Below are 24,583 nucleotides of genomic sequence, written 5' to 3'. Positions count from 1 at the left end.
TTCCTCCATTTGCTAATTTGAAATTATGCCAGTATAATAAGTACTATTTATAAACAGGATTTCTGTGGATAATATATAACAAAATTGAAATATTTAAGGACATAGAGGCACAAAGAATTGATTTGACTTGTTGTTTGACATTATGAAAATGGGTTTAGGCTTTGTTTTATGGGAAACATCGCTATGATATTACACCAACATATCCTTTGTTGAGACTTAGAATCTTGTGCAAATTTTTCAAAAAATTTTCCAGCATTCTACCAGTTTTACAAGACATACAGTATACTGAAAGTCTTGAGCCAAGTTAAATTATATGAATTGAATGATATCAGATTTAGTGCTGTTTGTGATAATGTTAGTATATAAGTTTACTTTTTGACATAGTTGTTGGATCAAGCCATATATTGAATATTTCTGCCATTATTCTACTACAGTAGAGCGTCGTTTATCCGAAACGTCAGTTATCCGAAAGAATTCCAGTCTGCAAATTTAAATTTTCACTAGTGCTGTGGCGCTGCAATCTTTGGCTATATCTTGGGCTACTCCAATATTTTTTGTTGATGTGTGTTTTTTAGCTGGCAGCACTGGCACTTTTGTGTGGTGTTTTTCTCAGGACTGTGTGTCATGCTGAATTGAACGTTTTTGATACTAGATTAACTTCTAAAGTAATAATTTTTTGTTTTTATATTTTTCAATATATTTATTTTATTTGTAAAAAATAAAGAAATAATTTTTAATGATACAATAGCCATGATTATTATGTTAAAAAGTTTACATTAGGCTTAATATCAACAAAAATTCAATGCGAAGTGACATGCAACGGAGAAAAATTTCAACACGGGATAGGTTAATATATTTTTTCGTACATAATCGGTTATCCAAAAAATAAGTTATCCTAACAACCCCAGTCCCCAATTGATCCGGATAAACGACGCTCTACTGTAGTTTGAAAATGCCAATGTCCATTTCAGCACTGTCAATGTAGAGCTAAAATCTCAACCTTGACAGCATTATCATCTTCAAGACTTGATTATCTTTAGTCCACCAAACAGATAGAAATCTGACAGGAAGAGGTCAGGACTGTACATAGGATGAGGCAACATTTCTAGTCCATCTTCTCAGTTGCATCCTTTGTGTCCTGCTGTGTGAAGATGTACATTGTCAAACTGCAGGATGATAGTGCTTTGTCATATAGGGTTTGTCTCACTTGGGACGAATTGATGGTTTTGCTTTTGGAAAGAAAATCAATGACAGCTTGCTTGCAAAACGAAGAGCTAATGCCATTCATTTTTCTATCAGGTTTTGCAGTGAAGAGAAAAATGTACATGAACTACCAAGAATCTCAGATGGCTGATAGATGGAAGTATTTGTTGCACATTTATTTTCCTGTGTTAATTCAAATATCTAATAGTAATAGATCATAGCTCAAACTTTTGGTACTGTAAGAGGTAAAACGCAAAAGGAAACCCACATATGTGTGATAACCAATTAAAACAAATTTAATTTCATGATAGAAATAAATATTTACAAGTTATCTTACGGATTCCCGCATTTTTTAACAATTCCAATTATCTTCTGTGTTTGCAACGTAACAGTGATCCAGGTAGTTGAATCCCGTCACAACTACCAACCCAACAATAATACTTATCTAATGGTCGCGTGCGAGTCTTAATCTAACTTAAATCTAATGTAAGACTAATAGATTGAAGGGGAAGTAAGAAGAGTTGATAGGACAATGGGATATCCAATTTCTCGGTGAATAATTCTCTGTAGTTCCTCGTTTCAACTTCAAACTCTTGTAGGTTCCCTTCTCTCATGAATTGGCTTTTTTCAAGGTTTTACTTCCAGGTCTATCTATCTGGTTCGGTTCTCGATCTGTTCTCTCAGGCCCTCTTCCACAGTGGTCGATGATTTCCCACTTACAAGCCTTGCTGTTATAAGTCTGTCTTCTCTCGTATCCAGCTAAGAAAGAATGTCCACCTGAATTTAGATTTTTCCTTCCAGCCTTTTGTAGCCTTTTGTTTACACCCTACCTCTTGGTGGGGAAGGGGTGAGTCAGAATTCTTGGAAGTTTGAAAACAATGGGATAAAGGAGAATGGAAAGAAGAATAGGTTTTAAGAAGTAGAATTATAAACTAAAATTAAAATTATACAAAAATAAGATGGCGTACTGCCACAGTACAGCCTCATATATGGAATATAGATTGAGACTTTCTCAAATATCTGTTTGTTAAAAATATAAGAGAAATTTATATTTACATCAATACATCTCCATTGTGTCCATCAATACATCAGCATTGTAAAAAATATAAAAATTCTATGAAGTTTGATTTCAGAAGACAAAAGACATTCTATCAGGAAAATTTTAATTGAGATGTTATATGGAAGTATTCTTGTATTTAATATTATCTGAGAAACTTTTGCACTGGTTTCAGTAATAGAAGTCATATGACATTCCTAATGTTTCTCTATTTTAAAATGATAGCCAGTAAAATTAAAGTATTTAACATCAGTAATTATTCAGTATTATACTGTATTATATTCAAATTGTTTTCTGGTCCTGTTAAAAAGCCAAAAACTTTAGAGATATTATTTCATTATTTTTTTTTTAACAAATACTAGATATAATTTTTTTTTGTTTTTTAGGTGGTTTAGCAGCTGTGATATATACTGATACATTACAGTGCTTAGTAATGATAGTTGGAGCAGTTATTGTTGCTGTAAAAGGTATAAAACTAATTTTATGTAGAAAACAGTACAAAAAGTCAGAAAAACAGATTTCATATCTCCATTTCATCCTAAATTTATTAATGCATGAATTTACTAATAATTTTAAGCTAATTTTTTAATAACTATAATATTACTATTTTGTATTTAATACTTTTATATCTTATCACTAGTGCTGTGGCGCTGCAATCTTTGGCTATATCTTGGGCTACTCCAATATTTTTTATGTTTGTGTATGTGTTTTAGCTGGCAGCACTGGCACTTTNAATTTATTAATGCATGAATTTACTAATAATTTTAAGCTAATTTTTTAATAACTATAATATTACTATTTTGTATTTAATACTTTTATATCTTATAAATCATATATAATTAGAATAATTTTTGCCATTTTAACTAATCATAAATATATTTATGGATTTCAAGCTCGTGACTGCATATTTTAAATGTAGGTTTATATAAGTTATGAAATTTTTTATTTTGTTTATTGATGATTTTATAAATAATTTGTTCAAAATTTTTAGCTTTTTCTAAAAAGTTAATTTCTGTAACAATGAAAAATGATTTAATATTAACTCTATAATTAAAATTACATTTAATAAATAATTATTATATGTTAAAATAATATATTTTTAAATTAAGAAAGATAAATATTGGAATTTATTTATTAAAATTAAATTTTTATTCACTATATTTTTCAGATTATCAATTTTCAGCACAATGAATAGGATATCAAATGCACATTTTACTATGCAGTAATATGCATGTCATAATGATGCAATGATAAACAAAAAATAATTTTAATTATGTTTGTCTATAAATTAATAGTAATGTGATATTATAATTCCTATAAATTTTTGTAGGAATTCTTGATCATGCTGAACTATGCATTTATAATTTTTCTATTGTGATACATTGAAAGAAATGCTTATTTAATCTTGAAATCTGAAAAAAGAATTTGAAGTAGAATGATTCTAATCAATATATAAAAATTTAGATGTATTCTAAAGATTCAATGGTTGTTTTGTTGAAAATAATGTGTCAGAAATTTAATATTAATCATTATTTAATTAAAAATGTTTTAATTGTTATAATTAGGCTAGTGGATTTAAATTTTTCTTTTATAGAAATCCATAATTTTTAAAACTTGTAATGATAATTATGACTTGACTACCTTTTATTAAAATTGAATAACATGTAATTTTTAGTTTTTAGAATGAGAGAACTTTTAGAAATGGACTTTAATTTATTACTTTAAAAGAATTTCTAATTATTATTTATAAAATATTATTCATATATATAATATAAAAATATTTAAAACTTGCTAAATTGAAACATATTACATTAATAATTAAAAAGCACATTAGATAAAATACATAAGCAACATATGCAGTAAATTTTTTTTTTTTTTTATATATGTTATAGTTTAGTTATTACTTATATAGTAATGGAATGTTTTTTCTTCCTTATATGAGGAAAAAGAATATCTTAATACTAATAAATCCTTTTATAAATTAGCATTCTTGAATTTATTCTGATCTACAATTTGAAAAATTTTTCCAGGTTTAATTGTGGAACTTAAGATAAAACAAATTTTAGTTTTAAACAATGTGAAATAACTTGAATCTAATTTTTTTTTTATTCTTTCAAATTAGCTATAATGTTTTCATCTTTTTTTAGCTTTGTAGTTACTACTTTTTTAAGTCAAGAAAAGTTTATTGGAAAGTATAGTGTTGTTCCAGCAAATTTTAGATTAAAAAAAAAAACTTAAAGATTTAATTATTTAAATTTTCAATATAAGATTCATGTATGTTTATAAAAATATTAAAAAATAAATTAAATGCTGGAACAAATAAGTATTTTTCTTATTCTTAATTTTGGATTTATTGAATTTGCATTTAAAATGTTTTCATTTTCTTTTATAATTCTATTTATTATAACATATTGGATATTCAGTTATTCTGTGTTCATTAATTCAATTCAAAATCTATATAAACATAAGTAGCTTAGGAACAAGTATAAACAAAAGGATTATTGTGTATAATAATGGTTTATCAAATGAAATGTTAAATAAAAACAGGTTTGAGAACTATATATTATAGATAATTTAATGTCTTTACCAAGAGATTAAAATCAGGTTCTGCTTTTTTTTTCTTTCTTTCTGGAGAAGAAAAATTATAAGTACTGTATAAGTAATTCTTCCCTTCATAAACGATTAAAATGTTTTTTAATACATATTCTTTAATTATTTTAAAAATATTTAAGACTGAGAGTATTATGCTGTTTTAAACAATTTATATAATTGCATATTTTATTTAATTTTTAATATATTTTCTGCCTAACTTATGAACGTAATTTATTTGATATTATTTATAAATAGAAATGTCTCTTACTACATCTGGTAAGGAAGAAAATATTCTGAATTATTTGGATTTAAAATTAAATTATGTAATATAAGTCATGCTAGGAGCTTGAACTTGTGGTCAAACAGTTCATGAATTGTAGTCAAAATATCTATATACTTATCTTATGAGTGAGCATCTTTTATAATGAACTGAAAATTCTTGTAATGTTTTAATACATGTGTAAGCTGAAATAGAACTTTTATATTAAAAAATCTTGATCATGCATCATAGGTATATTAGTTATGGTACTATTAGGTACTTTAATGTGGATCTACTTGTCTACTTGTTCCTTTTCTGTAAAACAGGAGATAAAGAAAAGCAGAAAGTAAAATTAGCTATGTTTTTCTATAAAATATTTTATGCAATTATGATTTTTCTTTAAGAAACATTATTATTTTGAAAATAAAGCTCTATTAATAAAATTCAAATTGGAAAGCTTATGATGATTTAATTTTAAGATAATCAATTAAGTCTGGTGTAATAGACAAGGATATATCTCTGGCTTATTTTGTATCTTTGATTATAAATTCTAATAATATATGTCATCTCTCAAAAACAGAATAAATGTCTTCAGCAATGAAAAAGAAAGTCATTTAGCAACTGCTAAAAATCATTTTAAATTCTTCCCAGTTAATTTCATTATTATTCCTTGCTAATATGAATTCTATCAATCTAGAGAAACCTTTCCAATTGCATGACCTTGCACTGTCTATTCTATATAATAATTAGTGCTTTCATTGCAATTTCTCTACCACTTTAAATTACTTTCATTGCAGTTTCTCTACCACTTTAAATTACTTTTGTGTGCATTTCTGGACTAATTTCCTGCAATTTTCTTAATTTTTTTTTTCAATCACATTAAAACAAATTTCTACTGTGTGCTATCATTTTTGCATCTTGTCTTTTCAGTAAGCAAAATCCCTTTCAACCTATAATCAATAATTTTTCTAAATTTAACACCACTCTCTGTACCTCTTTGCCTTTATCCTTTTTCAGTTCTAGATTCTCTTTCTACATTGCAACCAGTATCTGGATATGCAACGAGGTACCTTGTTACTCTTCAAGTTCCTTGATGTGTCTTATCTCTTGGCAACTATGTACAGTACTTACAGTATGCAGTATGCAAAGGTTTTCTTCCCTATGGGGCTATTTTATGCACAAACCAATGCTTGATTTTCCAAGTTGTTAGCAGATTCTAATATCAATCAATAGATGTAAGTTTCATTATAATTACAGATTTATTAATTTTTTTAATAATAGGATATATAATAGTGATTTTAAAAAACCTAACAATATCTTAAAATAAATATTTGCAAAATTATTTGTCAATTATTCTAGAATATGACATAATTGATATGGCAGATGTCATCTTATATAAAAGGATGGGATTTTAGTAATATGGAACATTATGGCTCTAAGATTAATTAAAGAATAAAAAATGTTAGAAATTAAAACCTTCTAAAAATTGCCACATTAATCAAGATTCTGACTTCTTGGACATAAACCATTTGTTTGCTCTTTTATTAAAAGTGAGTAAACTTTTTAAAAAAGTTAAATAAATACAATTAAGATTATAATTGTATTTATTTAAATATTTTTGTATTATGATTTGCTTAAAAAATATTTTAAAATAAATACAATCATATAAGTTTATGATTTTATTTATTTTTTTGTGATAATTTTAAAGATTAAAGCCATCAATGTTATTACTAAACGCTGGATTTTTAGGTGCAAAAAAAGGTACAGAAAAAAGGCTGAAAAGGAGCAGAAATAGGTGCAAAAATTTACATTTCAGAAAACAATTAGTTTTATTTAAATAAAAATCTGTTATAATACGAGAAATTTTTCATTTCTATGTGTTTTTTCTGTAAAGTTCTGTAAAATTTGCTTGTCTCCTAACAAATGTTTATTTATGGAGAAAGATCTTTCTACTTCTACAGAAACAAGTGGAGCAAACTATGTTTTAATTCTCTGGTTCATGTCTTTGCAGTGAACAAATTCTTCAATATCTGGGTTTTTCTGAATTGATTGCTCATGCTTTTCTTTTGCAAATCTCTCCAACTGGTCTAGAGTTTCTTTAATCATTCCCCACTGATATTCCATAGTATTTCTGGTTTCTTCCAAACTTTTTATTCCTTCAACTACAAACTTAAATGTGTGTACTGCATAAAGTTCCTCTTCCAATTTTTGGTCTTTTATAATCTGTTGAATTTTATATTTGGCAGCAGAAATGGCTGCAATTGTTTAAGAAATTCTGAAATTTTCTGAAAATTTTCACAATGAAGCACCACAGCATTTATCCAAGTTTCCCAGTGAGTTATCATTGGAACAGGTAGAAGAGGCAGACTAGTAATGTCCTTGTATTGCTAAATATTGCTGGACACTTCAGCAGAATTTTTTTCATTTCAGACATACATGAATTTTCTACAGGGTACTCATTGCAAATACATTCACACACACTATGAATAGCATGAGCTAAACAAGTAACATGTTTCATATTTGAGTACATTTTTTTCAAATTAAAAGCAAGAACCATGTCTGAAAGAATAAGAATTACATCATCATGTCGAATTCCATCTGGCCAAAGCTTTGAGCAGGCATTGTTAAAAGTTTGCGTGAAACTGTGTTGTTGGTTTTTCAAAAAATGTTTTCAGCAACATAGGTTTCACGTTTTCACCAGTTAGAGGAATTACGAAGATATTTAACACATACCTATTTAAGGTATTTTATCCAAGATAAAGCAGACTGGATTCTCGTCCAAAGTACTTTTTGGACTTAATAGTTTTTGGAAAATTGCCTGGTAGATAGAAGGCAAGTAATTCTTCCTAATAGTACTGTACTTTCATCTGGCAATTTCTTTCAAATATTTTTCAAGATAATTTTTAAATAATATATGTTGAGTTTCAATAATGGAATTCCTGCCCTGATAAATGTTTCAGTGGTATCAAGAAAAAATTGATTCTTTGGAGAACTGACTGTATTTTGCAAGGCCTGTCCAATAAACTGTTGCTGTCTTGATGAAGTTTCTTTCAAGGATTTGTTTTTTTGATGTTTTGTACTTTTTATATGTTGCTGGATCCTAGACTTTTGATGTTTTTCATTGATATTTATTGTCACATTGAAGACATCACACTGAATAATTTTTTCATTTCTAAATTCTTGCAAAATCGTACAAAGTTTGCTTGTAGTCAATCTTTTTACCATTTTTCCACTCTCCAGTTCCTTCACTAATGGAACTTTTGAATATTCTCTCTACAAGGCTTGTAGATTTGCACTAAATATGTGAGGGTTAGATGAGTGAAATTCCTAAACTGCTAAGAAAATAAACAAGAGGATGTGTTCGAGAGGGAGAGTAGAGGAACTATTTTGCTGACAATTGGATCATAATTGTACTATACCTTTGTTCATTACTCCAGTCCCTAAATATATGAAAGTTTCCAATTATAAAATTATGGATACTATCAAAAAGATTCTATCATTTGTAATGAAGAAAATTCCTAGTAAATTGCTTTTTAGCAATGATTTCTGCCAAATATATTTCTATTTAATGTTTTTATTAGCTATGTATATCACTCCTTCAAACAAAATCGCAATTCTGTAATAACATTAGAACTTGAGTTTCACTAAATTTTGACTTATCCTATCGCTAAATATTAATCCCTCACTGAGCAAGATGTGAATGCTTCAGCCCTGCTAGTGATCATATTACCTCTGGAATCGTCATTTAAGTGTAAATATAAAAATAATAAGTGCAAAAAGTGCTAAACATTATAATAGGTGTAAAAAGGGGCAACACTAGACCCTTACTATCATTCAATACATGTTTATATATGATATTTATGCTTAAATCAGATAGTTTTTAACACTCCCCTAAAATAAAAAAAGTGCAACACCTAAAAATCCAGCTTTTAATTATTACATGTTCCCATCTTTAATAAATATATAAATTTTATTATACTGATTTAAATCCACCAAAAGTTTGCTTTGAATGGATTCTAATATACATATATTTTTGACATCTTGCTCATGTTTAAGTTCATACTACCAATGATTTATGTCATTAATGAACTATTTTTAATCTAAATTTCAAAATTTTATTATTTTTAATAAAATAACTACTATAGTTATGAAAGAAAAAAATTTTATTACATAATTTTTGAACTCTATGATTAATATAAACAATTATATAGCAATTATCAAAAGAGCCTGTGAAATTATTAAATTTTATTAAAATTCAGAAGTGGCTAAGTATGAAAGTTTTAAATTCAAAATATGAATTTCCTCTCTCAAATTTCTAAAATACATTTTGACCATATGTTGTTTAATTTAGATGCCTTTTTATTCTGATATTATTATTAAAAATTTCTATGATTATTCATATTTCTTGTTAACAGTTTGAACTAAAAAGAATCTATATTTTTATTACTAAAACATTTAATGATTTTTTTTCCTCAAATTTATACCTTCCTAACTATACCTGAAATTCATTTTTTTAAACATTATAAGAATATACTGTAGTTTAAGTTTTAAGAAAATTGTAGTCTTACAAATAAGTTAATCAAAATTTCCATAATTTGTCATATGCCAATGAAAAGTAAAAAAAAAAGTTTTTGGATTTAAATCATTGGTATTCATTTTTATATTTATTATATAATACTTATACAATATTTATATAATACTGTACTTTTAACTAGCAAGTTCAGTTTTATGCTATAACAAAATTTAAATCAAAAATTTATTTTTCTTTGAAGTGTTTTTTTCATTTTATTTATGCTTAAAACTCAATTTAATTTCTAATATTATATTATAAACCCCATCCAAAATCAAACATTGTTTATTGAATATTTTTGAATTTTAATAATCTGCAGAATATTTATTCCATTCCATAAATTAAAGAGAGAATGAATGTTTAAACTATTATTTCTACATAGTTGTCAGAGCTATTTTTAACAATTTTAAACTTTATATGTAAAATAAATAAATGCTGTAGATTCATTGAAAAGGTTGCTATGCTACTAGAAGAAAAATTTCAGAATGAATTTTTCAAGTTTTCAAATTATTTTTATAATTAATTTTCATAAAATAAAATTGAACCTATTACTGAGATATTAACATTTTTTATTCATATGTTTGAAAGTATGAATTGTTTTTTGCTTTGTTGCAGTTTTTATAATTAGCTGCAATTTGAAAAAGTTGTAGACCTATAAATTCCCACCGTCATCCATCCGTGCATCTTTTCTTAAATCTTGAGAACAGTGTTAGATAAATGAAATTCAGTAGCAGTTATAAGAAGCTTTGGTGCAAGGAGATCCCAATTAACTATATATGAACTTCCAATGTTTCAATTCAAAAATTTTTCTTCTGAAAAGAGTTGGATAGATAATTGGCACAACTCCATTGCTAACAGAAAAATATGATGTACAGGGGCAAGACACTACAGTTCTACTATGTGGTGGAGAGCATATATTTTAAATTAAATAAATTAAAAATATGGTTGAAATTTTCAGCTCAGCATTGTGATGTCATAATAAATAATTGCTTGTTTTGATAGAAAAGTTTTATTTGTGTACATAATTGTGCATATATATTATTTTTTGTCTGAAATTATTTTTTCAATTTAATTTAAATATCACATAAAAATGCATTACTTCAAATTTTACAAATTAATTGATTTAAGAAGTTTAATTTTATTAAAATATCAGATTTCTATGCTTAAAACTTCAAAAATGATGATTGACTGATATTAATTTAATTTTGTTTAATAATAAACTAGATGAAAGATTTGTTTTACAATCATTTTATCTATATAGGTGTTTTTCAATCATACAAAAAAAAAGACATACTTATATAATAAATTTAAAATTAGTTTTATAAATAGATTTAATTGTAAGAAATTTTATAGAATTCTTCAATGATCTTTAAGATATTTTGTGAATTTGATACAGCAAGAAAGGTAAATTATAAATAATTTTTTGTAAATTGTATATTTATTATAAAAGTTTTTTCTTACAAACTATGTTTTAATTATTTAATTTAAAACAAATTTCATATTCCCCTAAAGTTAAATTTTCTTTTTTCCTTTCACTCAGATAACAATATCTGTAGAAAAAAATAAATAACTAGTCAGTTTCTCATTTTAAAGTATCTTCTCTATATGTATAAAATACTTTGCTTAAAATCAGTAGAACGTTTTCTTCCATTACAGAGGGAAACAAATAGAAATGGCAGCATAGGGACTCTCTCTATGAATCATTGCAAAATTTTTGGGTAACTGAAGTGAGGAGTTTGGGCTGAGGGAAAGAAAAGTGAGCAGGATAGGAGGGTTGGGCAAGGAGGAGGCAGTTCAAATGAGGGCCACCCATTTTATGGGAGGTTGAGTGAGTGGAGATTGCGGGGGACTGAATTGTCACATATAGTTTATATTGGGAACAAATGAGTGAACCCATGGGGTAAGCAAGTGAAGCAAATCACATAACTAAGGTATTGGAACATTTTTCTTGGGAGTTCGAAAAAATTGTAAGAGTGACATCACTGCTGGCCCGAGGCAAGTTTTAGGATGGAGCGAGATCCTATTATGTCGCCCCCTTGGTTGCCCCTAATTTATACCCTTTAATTTTCTTTACCACTGAGGTGCCCCCTAGGACTAAGCGCCTGGATCGGCTGCTCCATTCTCCCTATGGTAGGGCCGGCTCTGAGTGACATATTAGGCTTTTTTGCAGCAAGATCTTGGGGAAATAATGGTGGCATCCATATTTGAATGAAAATGAGGCTGGAGCTATCACTATCTGAAGATTGTCATTACTTTAATTGACCTGTCATTGAAGTATAGATTTTTTTTACTGTTGATATTTGAAATTTGCCAACTTTTTTTAAACATGTTCAAAATATAGTTGAAAGTATATATGCCACATTTTATTCTAGGCTATAAATTTTTTTTTGGAATGTTTTCTTCATGCTTATCAAGATGAGTCAATAGACATGTTCAAAATAGTAAGATAATTATCGATTAGCCTGATATTTTTAACTTTATTTTATGTTAAAAATTTTAGAAAATTCTAAAAAACATATGTTGTATATCTGATGGTTGTAATTTATTTAAAAAAATTTCAGTTTTTTTTTACTAAATTTAAAATAAAAAGAATTTCAAACTCTTGTAGGTTCCCTTCTCTCATGAATTGGCTTTTTTCAAGGTTTTACTTCCAGGTCTATCTATCTGGTTCGGTTCTCGATCTGTTCTCTCAGGNATATGCAGTAAATTTTTTTTTTTTTTTATATATGTTATAGTTTAGTTATTACTTATATAGTAATGGAATGTTTTTTCTTCCTTATATGAGGAAAAAGAATATCTTAATACTAATAAATCCTTTTATAAATTAGCATTCTTGAATTTATTCTGATCTACAATTTGAAAAATTTTTCCAGGTTTAATTGTGGAACTTAAGATAAAACAAATTTTAGTTTTAAACAATGTGAAATAACTTGAATCTAATTTTTTTTTTATTCTTTCAAATTAGCTATAATGTTTTCATCTTTTTTTAGCTTTGTAGTTACTACTTTTTTAAGTCAAGAAAAGTTTATTGGAAAGTATAGTGTTGTTCCAGCAAATTTTAGATTAAAAAAAAAAACTTAAAGATTTAATTATTTAAATTTTCAATATAAGATTCATGTATGTTTATAAAAATATTAAAAAATAAATTAAATGCTGGAACAAATAAGTATTTTTCTTATTCTTAATTTTGGATTTATTGAATTTGCATTTAAAATGTTTTCATTTTCTTTTATAATTCTATTTATTATAACATATTGGATATTCAGTTATTCTGTGTTCATTAATTCAATTCAAAATCTATATAAACATAAGTAGCTTAGGAACAAGTATAAACAAAAGGATTATTGTGTATAATAATGGTTTATCAAATGAAATGTTAAATAAAAACAGGTTTGAGAACTATATATTATAGATAATTTAATGTCTTTACCAAGAGATTAAAATCAGGTTCTGCTTTTTTTTTCTTTCTTTCTGGAGAAGAAAAATTATAAGTACTGTATAAGTAATTCTTCCCTTCATAAACGATTAAAATGTTTTTTAATACATATTCTTTAATTATTTTAAAAATATTTAAGACTGAGAGTATTATGCTGTTTTAAACAATTTATATAATTGCATATTTTATTTAATTTTTAATATATTTTCTGCCTAACTTATGAACGTAATTTATTTGATATTATTTATAAATAGAAATGTCTCTTACTACATCTGGTAAGGAAGAAAATATTCTGAATTATTTGGATTTAAAATTAAATTATGTAATATAAGTCATGCTAGGAGCTTGAACTTGTGGTCAAACAGTTCATGAATTGTAGTCAAAATATCTATATACTTATCTTATGAGTGAGCATCTTTTATAATGAACTGAAAATTCTTGTAATGTTTTAATACATGTGTAAGCTGAAATAGAACTTTTATATTAAAAAATCTTGATCATGCATCATAGGTATATTAGTTATGGTACTATTAGGTACTTTAATGTGGATCTACTTGTCTACTTGTTCCTTTTCTGTAAAACAGGAGATAAAGAAAAGCAGAAAGTAAAATTAGCTATGTTTTTCTATAAAATATTTTATGCAATTATGATTTTTCTTTAAGAAACATTATTATTTTGAAAATAAAGCTCTATTAATAAAATTCAAATTGGAAAGCTTATGATGATTTAATTTTAAGATAATCAATTAAGTCTGGTGTAATAGACAAGGATATATCTCTGGCTTATTTTGTATCTTTGATTATAAATTCTAATAATATATGTCATCTCTCAAAAACAGAATAAATGTCTTCAGCAATGAAAAAGAAAGTCATTTAGCAACTGCTAAAAATCATTTTAAATTCTTCCCAGTTAATTTCATTATTATTCCTTGCTAATATGAATTCTATCAATCTAGAGAAACCTTTCCAATTGCATGACCTTGCACTGTCTATTCTATATAATAATTAGTGCTTTCATTGCAATTTCTCTACCACTTTAAATTACTTTCATTGCAGTTTCTCTACCACTTTAAATTACTTTTGTGTGCATTTCTGGACTAATTTCCTGCAATTTTCTTAATTTTTTTTTTCAATCACATTAAAACAAATTTCTACTGTGTGCTATCATTTTTGCATCTTGTCTTTTCAGTAAGCAAAATCCCTTTCAACCTATAATCAATAATTTTTCTAAATTTAACACCACTCTCTGTACCTCTTTGCCTTTATCCTTTTTCAGTTCTAGATTCTCTTTCTACATTGCAACCAGTATCTGGATATGCAACGAGGTACCTTGTTACTCTTCAAGTTCCTTGATGTGTCTTATCTCTTGGCAACTATGTACAGTACTTACAGTATGCAGTATGCAAAGGTTTTCTTCCCTATGGGGCTATTTTATGCACAAACCAATGCTTGATTTTCCAAGTTGTTAGCAGATTCTAATATCAATCAATAGATGTAAGTTTCATTATAATTACAGATTTATTAATTTTTTTAATAATAGGATATATAATAGTGATTTTAAAAAACCTAACAATATCTTAAAATAAATATTTGCAAAATTATTTGTCAATTATTCTAGAATATGACATAATTGATATGGCAGATGTCATCTTATATAAAAGGATGGGATTTTAGTAATATGGAACATTATGGCTCTAAGATTAATTAAAGAATAAAAAATGTTAGAAATTAAAACCTTCTAAAAATTGCCACATTAATCAAGATTCTGACTTCTTGGACATAAACCATTTGTTTGCTCTTTTATTAAAAGTGAGTAAACTTTTTAAAAAAGTTAAATAAATACTATATGAAGAATAACATTAAAATATTATATAGAAAACTATTAATATTATTGACACAGGATATTTTTCAGACAATGTAAGCATTCTCTTAAGATTTGTTCCTGTAAATCAGACATTCTGAGAATCTATTTTTCATTATTTTAAATGTAAAAAAAAAGTTATAGGGTGTTACAAGGTCAACTGAAAATATTAATTCAATTTTCTAAAACACAACAAAAACATATGATTGTTTTCTACTTAATATGTTTTGAAATATAGTCATAGGATATGAAATTTAAAATTTCATTTCATCACCAAACAATATCATTATTAACAAACACTTTTTTTATAGTATGCATACCATACCTTAAACACTATGATTACAATATGGCACAGAAAATAATACATGGCAATAGAGAGATTTATTAGAAAAAATGCAGACAAAAATTTACAATAAAAAATCAAGGAGTAAATTGCAACATATTTTTTAAAATGTCTCTGATACTTCTATAATTTGTAGAATAGATTTGACTTAAATTTTATGTATTATCCATGTACATCTTGTTTATAAATAGATGAAAAAGATATTTTATCTTATTTTTGTCTATTTTTTCCTCCATTTGCTAATTTGAAATTATGCCAGTATAATAAGTACTATTTATAAACAGGATTTCTGTGGATAATATATAACAAAATTGAAATATTTAAGGACATAGAGGCACAAAGAATTGATTTGACTTGTTGTTTGACATTATGAAAATGGGTTTAGGCTTTGTTTTATGGGAAACATCGCTATGATATTACACCAACATATCCTTTGTTGAGACTTAGAATCTTGTGCAAATTTTTCAAAAAATTTTCCAGCATTCTACCAGTTTTACAAGACATACAGTATACTGAAAGTCTTGAGCCAAGTTAAATTATATGAATTGAATGATATCAGATTTAGTGCTGTTTGTGATAATGTTAGTATATAAGTTTACTTNTAGTGTTTTTGTTTTAATCTGTATTAAAAGGTAGTAAACTATATTAAAATATTATATTGTTATTTAGTATCTTACAATGTAGATAATATTGTTATTGCATCATAGTGTGAAGAAAAATGAGGCTCCACACTTTACAGTTAAAAGAACATAAGTAATTCCAAAAAAATTTATTAATTTTTTACAATTTTTCTTTTTTGAAGTCACTGCTACTGATGCATCTAGTAAGGCAGTAAACAGCTTTTCTGTTGTATTACTTTTTAATGTAATTAAAATGTATTATTGTTGTTACAATTATTACTATATAAGCAAACAAGTCATTAATATTGTATTATTTATTCCATTGTAGATAACTACTATTATAAATAAATAAATATCCAACTCCTGATTCCAGGAAATGTTCATGTATTGCAGGCTTTGGTTTTTTGTTTTTGAAGATTATTATTTTTTAGATCATTATTAACTGCTTCTGAATTATCATTTTTATCTTTTGCTGCAATCTTGTTTTGTTTTCTGAGCTTTGTAATTTCAGCTGTAATTCATTGTCACCAATTTTATTTCCAGATGATCCTTAAGGTTCTGCTGCCTGTATATAACTTTCAGATGATACTTTGGTTAGGTATGATCAACACTGACTGCAGGGATAGATATAATTTGTTCTCTTCTAAAAATATTAATATTAATGTTAATAATTGTTTACAAAAACACAAATTAACATATCCTGTACATGTAGTATCTGAAAGACTTGTAACACCTCGTTCATACCTGTTTCTTTCAGCAATTTCTACTGAAAAATCAAGGAAAAATACTGAAAACTTTTTTCAAATTTTTCTCCCAGTTATTGTATGTTGAAAATCTGGGTTTAAAATGTAAGGAGCAAACATATGTAAATTGCTGAATCTAGCGTGTCCAATATAAAATTTTTATACAACTATTATTAATAGCAACTGTTTATTAGTACTTTTTGGAACAGTACTAATTTTTGAAATATCTAATAGATGTACAGTATATACGTGAAATTTCTTTCTTTGATCTTGACAAAAATTAATGATTCTATTGTTCTAATAATTGTTTATCTTTAGGTAAATGATGAAATGTTATTTTTCCACCTTCATCTGCTTTATTTTATTATTATATTATTTTTTTGATTGAACTATTATTAGAACAATGAGGCACACATCATTGTTGCTCATTACTATCTGATTTCTTCATCCACACAAACTTCTAGCAGCTCAAGCCTTGTTTTCATTTACAGCTGGGAGCTGCCATTATCAGAAGTGTTGCAGCCATGAAAAAGGCAAATACATCTTTACATCCTCAACCATTGGATGCTTTGATGCAATACTGTCTTCTGTAATCTAATTGTGAAAAGAACCCAAAAAACTTAGATAATTACATCAATAAATTTTTATTTAATTATTTATCTTTAAGCTTTGCTCACTAAAAAATTTTTGCAGACACCCATGGTGTGGAGGTACATTTTGAAACAGATTTAAACTTATTTAAGTTTTAAAATCCTCATCAGAACTGTACAGTTTTCATCTATCTATATATTATTGAAATTCTTGTTATGAATAGTCTATTTTGGGAATAATTAGGCAGGTGAGTGAAGTGAATGGGGAGTTGGGCCACCTATGACAGCTGGGGCAAAGTATTTCTATAAACACAGTAGACTCAACATTATTCATGATTATAATAAGCAATTGGTTAGTTAATGTTATCAAAATTAGCAAGTTCCAAAACATACTATATACTAATATATTATAAAATTGGTTATTACAGTCAAGTTCACTTAACAGAGTATTGGATAAGGGAACAATTTGGTTAAGAGAACACACTTCCATGTTCCCAGTATTCTCTCCCTATTTTATATGTAGTGGGAGTCTTATTAACAGAGCATCAGATAGTAGAACAATCCATTTAAAAGAATGCTGTATTAGTGGCTTTTATAGAGCAGAAGTCCACATTTTAAAGAAGATTTATAAGATCTATGTTATGGTACATCATCACCCAGGCAACAGGGATCTTTACAGTATTGTATCAAGACCAAAGAGATAATTGAAAGCTGTGAGTAATCATATCCAGAAGAGAATTACAGACTTCTTTAAGTAAATTTGTTTAAGGGTGTTTATTGCATGAACAGTACAATAGTACATCTAGTTGCTTCCACATATGTAAATTATTGTAATAAAATTGTACAGATAAGCACAACATTGCAAGAATAAAGTTATTATTTGTTTTTATATTGTATGACCATTAGAGAGCATTCAGAAATATTGGGGCAAAGCTACATAGTATTTACATTCTTTCAGCTAGGATTCCTACTGTATTTCTTGGAAAGAAGTGAAAGTAACATGACTGGTAAATATACTGTATTTACTGATTTAATCAATAAAATGATGATAAAATTGATGATATAAATAGAAACCAATATATAAGTATGTCTATGGTAAAATTGTGACAATGAATTTTGATATTTTCAAGTATAGTTATATAGAGCTTTTAAGACTTGAAGAATGAGAGATTCAAATACCCCCTATAACACTGTTGATTTTTCCGTTTTTTACAAATTCCATGTTGTACGAGTTGGTTAGATTTTATAAATACGTGGGCCATTCACAGCCCGGCACATGTATTTGTAAAATCTAAGTGACTCGTACAACATGGAATTCATATAAAATGGAAAAATCAACAGTGTTATAGGGGGGTCGACTGTATTGTAAACAATCCTCTGGGTGATCTTACCTTACACCACATAAGATAGCATGATGCAGCAATTCTCAGAGTGCTCTTTTAAGCAGATATGAGTGTATTAGTTTATGTAAGTCCCAAAGTGATTACAATTAGCAGCACCTAGTGTAGTTTTTATTTACACATAAGATGATGATTTAATATCAAAATGTGAGATTTCTTATAACAAGTTGAGCTAATCCATTGATTATGTTAGGATGACGATAACTAATTTTGTATTATTGAGAACCAACAAACTTAATCCATGCAAGTTGGAGTTTTTGCCTTTTTCATGGTGAAAAACACAATTGTTGAAGAGCTGGAGATAAAATTTTCTTTTGATTTAAGAGTAAAATTTAGTATTGAAGATAGGTCCCATTCTGAATGTCCCAACAAATTTGACAATGATACTCTTCCACCTTGTCAAAGCAGAATCATATTTCATGTTAGATGAAATTGCAGAATGCCTAAATTACTCTCATGGTATTATTCATCATTAACTGCAACAAACACAGAAGATACTGTACATATCTAAATTTGAAAAATAGGTATTGCATGAGCTATCAGCAGCAATGTGTGAGCATATATATTTTGAGCCTTATGTTGAGCAACTAGTAAGAGGAGATCAAAAATGGATCTTGTATAAATGTTTCAAGAGAATGGGAGTGGACAGATCATGAAAAGCAACCAAAACCAATGACAGATTTTTGGAAGTAATTCATTCTTTGTTTTCTGTTTGAGATAACTCTGATGTCATTCATTTTGAATTACCATACTATGACCTAATGTAACTATAAGGGACCATTCAGGTATTATGTCAGCAATTTATGGAGAGGTTGCTGACAATGGAGGAGGAGGGTTATCTTTTGATGACATAATTAAGATTGCACCTGTTTACTTTTTATCCCAGTCATCACAAAATTATCTGAAAATAAATCCTGTGTATTTGTGAATGATTTAAACTCCTAATTTGATGACATACCATATTTTACAGACTATAAGATGTTATGGACTATAAGATGCACCTTAATTTTTAATCAACTTTTTAAAAAATAACATTTTTACCATTATTTTTGTTAGCTACTAACAAAAATATTGTAATTCTAAAATATGAATTTTTAAAATCAAAAGAAGAGTCCCAACTGTAAAATTTAACCATAAAATGGATTATTTGTTGAAAGAGCATTCAAAATAGCCACGAAAAAAATTAGAATGCTGGCTACCATCCGAAAAAAATTTGAAAAGACACTTACTGTACATCGAGTGCACTAACTTGCGCTTTTACAATTTCTAAATTTTCATTCATAAAACCACATAATGGACTCCGAAACAAAACTATCTGAGCCATGGAGGATACCATGTTGCTTTCCACTGCAAACTACTGCTACAAATGGCCATTTTTGCCATTCAACAGGGCGCACTCTGACTGGAATTTAGGAACACATTCCGCAAGAATTTTTAAATGGATGTTGCTCAAGTGGAGTTACATGGAGGAATAAAAGAACACACCCATGTTCGTTGCATCGGTGCACTGCTGCTGCCAGTTGAATTCAATGTTGCCAGATAGAGAGAGGTTTCCCACGGCATTAAATATATGGCCATTTTTAAGACTGGCAGGAATTTTAAATCAAACACTGGAGATTTTTATATTAATTTAGAGTATAAGATGCACCTGAATTTTGGAGGCAATTTTTCAAAGAAAAAAGTGCTTCTTATAGTCCATAAAATACAGTAATTAGGGGAAGGAGGTACTTTGATTTCTGATGACTGGTGATAATGGGGGATCAAAAGAGAAAATTTATTAGCGATTTAATACTTGAATGTCCTGTAACTGCACATATTTATTATGAGTAATCTGCTTTAATACAGAATTATATATAAAAAATCCAACACTGGTCAATAGAAAACAAGTTTCATCCCATCACAATGTCATAAAGCTATATTCTGCTTAGGTATCTCTAATGAAAACAGGATAATTAGAATCATTTAAATTGAAATGATCTGAATTGAGATAATTGAAATTATGCTAGCAGATGTTGAAAATAAAAAACAGTTCTTCAATTGATACAATATATTAATGGTAAAAGAGATGATATTCATTCAAAATAATTCATTTTAAAATAAATACATCAAAAACCAAAGATATCAAGCAATAAAATTGAAGTGTAAGTTGACCAACACTCAGCTTTCACTTAAACATGCAAAAGACCACCATTCCAACATATTTAGCACCATGGATCTTTGCATTTGCCAAAGTACACAAGCAGGATATTCAACTATGTCCAGTGGTTAACAAGTCTGTCTCTTCTTCAATCAAAATTGAAAGAAACCTCAATCAATTTATAACCTCCAACCTTGACAAACAATTATTGTACAGTAATGAAATTGGAATCCTTACTGAATCAGCTAGTTAACATCTCCCTGGTCAATAAAAAGTTTATCAGTTTATCAAACAGTCTGTGACTTTAAATCTGTGTCTTTCCACCAAAATTGAATCATGCTTTTGAAAACTACAGGACTTCCTCTTCAAACACGCCTATGATTTACACAAACTTCATTCTAATATAGTTGAATGGTTGGACCTGGATTCTTTTGATTTAAAGGGATATCAATGATGATCTTATAATTTGGTGGCAGAAACCTGACTTGATGCAAGTTAAAAAAATNATATATTTTAAATTAAATAAATTAAAAATATGGTTGAAATTTTCAGCTCAGCATTGTGATGTCATAATAAATAATTGCTTGTTTTGATAGAAAAGTTTTATTTGTGTACATAATTGTGCATATATATTATTTTTTGTCTGAAATTATTTTTTCAATTTAATTTAAATATCACATAAAAATGCATTACTTCAAATTTTACTACATTTCAGAAAACAATTAGTTTTATTTAAATAAAAATCTGTTATAATACGAGAAATTTTTCATTTCTATGTGTTTTTTCTGTAAAGTTCTGTAAAATTTGCTTGTCTCCTAACAAATGTTTATTTATGGAGAAAGATCTTTCTACTTCTACAGAAACAAGTGGAGCAAACTATGTTTTAATTCTCTGGTTCATGTCTTTGCAGTGAACAAATTCTTCAATATCTGGGTTTTTCTGAATTGATTGCTCATGCTTTTCTTTTGCAAATCTCTCCAACTGGTCTAGAGTTTCTTTAATCATTCCCCACTGATATTCCATAGTATTTCTGGTTTCTTCCAAACTTTTTATTCCTTCAACTACAAACTTAAATGTGTGTACTGCATAAAGTTCCTCTTCCAATTTTTGGTCTTTTATAATCTGTTGAATTTTATATTTGGCAGCAGAAATGGCTGCAATTGTTTAAGAAATTCTGAAATTTTCTGAAAATTTTCACAATGAAGCACCACAGCATTTATCCAAGTTTCCCAGTGAGTTATCATTGGAACAGGTAGAAGAGGCAGACTAGTAATGTCCTTGTATTGCTAAATATTGCTGGACACTTCAGCAGAATTTTTTTCATTTCAGACATACATGAATTTTCTACAGGGTACTCATTGCAAATACATTCACACACACTATGAATAGCATGAGCTAAACAAGTAACATGTTTCATATTTGAGTACATTTTTTTCAAATTAAAAGCAAGAACCATGTCTGAAAGAATAAGAATTACATCATCATGTCGAATTCCATCTGGCCAAAGCTTTGAGCAGGCATTGTTAAAAGTTTGCGTGAAACTGTGTTGTTGGTTTTTCAAAAAATGTTTTCAGCAACATAGGTTTCACGTTTTCACCAGTTAGAGGAATTATGAAGATATTTAACACATACCTATTTAAGGTATTTTATCCAAGATAAAGCAGACTGGATTCTCGTCCAAAGTACTTTTTGGACTTAATAGTTTTTGGAAAATTGCCTGGTAGATAGAAGGCAAGTAATTCTTCCTAATAGTACTGTACTTTCATCTGGCAATTTCTTTCAAATATTTTTCAAGATAATTTTTAAATAATATATGTTGAGTTTCAATAATGGAATTCCTGCCCTGATAAATGTTTCAGTGGTATCAAGAAAAAATTGATTCTTTGGAGAACTGACTGTATTTTGCAAGGCCTGTCCAATAAACTGTTGCTGTCTTGATGAAGTTTCTTTCAAGGATTTGTTTTTTTGATGTTTTGTACTTTTTATATGTTGCTGGATCCTAGACTTTTGATGTTTTTCATTGATATTTATTGTCACATTGAAGACATCACACTGAATAATTTTTTCATTTCTAAATTCTTGCAAAATCGTACAAAGTTTGCTTGTAGTCAATCTTTTTACCATTTTTCCACTCTCCAGTTCCTTCACTAATGGAACTTTTGAATATTCTCTCTACAAGGCTTGTAGATTTGCACTAAATATGTGAGGGTTAGATGAGTGAAATTCCTAAACTGCTAAGAAAATAAACAAGAGGATGTGTTCGAGAGGGAGAGTAGAGGAACTATTTTGCTGACAATTGGATCATAATTGTACTATACCTTTGTTCATTACTCCAGTCCCTAAATATATGAAAGTTTCCAATTATAAAATTATGGATACTATCAAAAAGATTCTATCATTTGTAATGAAGAAAATTCCTAGTAAATTGCTTTTTAGCAATGATTTCTGCCAAATATATTTCTATTTAATGTTTTTATTAGCTATGTATATCACTCCTTCAAACAAAATCGCAATTCTGTAATAACATTAGAACTTGAGTTTCACTAAATTTTGACTTATCCTATCGCTAAATATTAATCCCTCACTGAGCAAGATGTGAATGCTTCAGCCCTGCTAGTGATCATATTACCTCTGGAATCGTCATTTAAGTGTAAATATAAAAATAATAAGTGCAAAAAGTGCTAAACATTATAATAGGTGTAAAAAGGGGCAACACTAGACCCTTACTATCATTCAATACATGTTTATATATGATATTTATGCTTAAATCAGATAGTTTTTAACACTCCCCTAAAATAAAAAAAGTGCAACACCTAAAAATCCAGCTTTTAATTATTACATGTTCCCATCTTTAATAAATATATAAATTTTATTATACTGATTTAAATCCACCAAAAGTTTGCTTTGAATGGATTCTAATATACATATATTTTTGACATCTTGCTCATGTTTAAGTTCATACTACCAATGATTTATGTCATTAATGAACTATTTTTAATCTAAATTTCAAAATTTTATTATTTTTAATAAAATAACTACTATAGTTATGAAAGAAAAAAATTTTATTACATAATTTTTGAACTCTATGATTAATATAAACAATTATATAGCAATTATCAAAAGAGCCTGTGAAATTATTAAATTTTATTAAAATTCAGAAGTGGCTAAGTATGAAAGTTTTAAATTCAAAATATGAATTTCCTCTCTCAAATTTCTAAAATACATTTTGACCATATGTTGTTTAATTTAGATGCCTTTTTATTCTGATATTATTATTAAAAATTTCTATGATTATTCATATTTCTTGTTAACAGTTTGAACTAAAAAGAATCTATATTTTTATTACTAAAACATTTAATGATTTTTTTTCCTCAAATTTATACCTTCCTAACTATACCTGAAATTCATTTTTTTAAACATTATAAGAATATACTGTAGTTTAAGTTTTAAGAAAATTGTAGTCTTACAAATAAGTTAATCAAAATTTCCATAATTTGTCATATGCCAATGAAAAGTAAAAAAAAAAGTTTTTGGATTTAAATCATTGGTATTCATTTTTATATTTATTATATAATACTTATACAATATTTATATAATACTGTACTTTTAACTAGCAAGTTCAGTTTTATGCTATAACAAAATTTAAATCAAAAATTTATTTTTCTTTGAAGTGTTTTTTTCATTTTATTTATGCTTAAAACTCAATTTAATTTCTAATATTATATTATAAACCCCATCCAAAATCAAACATTGTTTATTGAATATTTTTGAAT

At 27.3% G+C, this 24,583-nt stretch overlaps 1 protein-coding gene across 2 annotated transcripts in view; it reads left to right on the top strand.

Annotated features, from left to right (window-relative positions):
* Positions 1-24,583, top strand: part of LOC111613542 (sodium/myo-inositol cotransporter-like) — a 91,885-nt gene that overhangs the window by 17,501 nt on the left and 49,801 nt on the right. Inside the window, exon 5 of one of the 2 annotated variants that reach the window (XM_023354890.1) lies at positions 2,647-2,727. In XM_023354890.1, coding sequence (XP_023210658.1) covers positions 2,647-2,727 — 81 coding nt within the window. Of the gene's footprint in view, positions 1-2,646; positions 2,728-12,954; positions 14,611-24,583 lie in introns of those variants that run through there. The other variant, XM_023354892.1, reaches the window with a different exon arrangement.

The sequence above is a fragment of the Centruroides sculpturatus genome, unplaced genomic scaffold (genome assembly GCF_000671375.1).
Source record: "Centruroides sculpturatus isolate CEXI.00-Female unplaced genomic scaffold, Cexi_2.0 scaffold1971, whole genome shotgun sequence".
In the NCBI taxonomy this organism is placed as follows: domain Eukaryota; kingdom Metazoa; phylum Arthropoda; class Arachnida; order Scorpiones; family Buthidae; genus Centruroides; species Centruroides sculpturatus.
The sequence above is the reverse complement of the archived record's forward strand: the minus strand, read 5'-3'. Positions and strand labels throughout refer to the sequence as shown.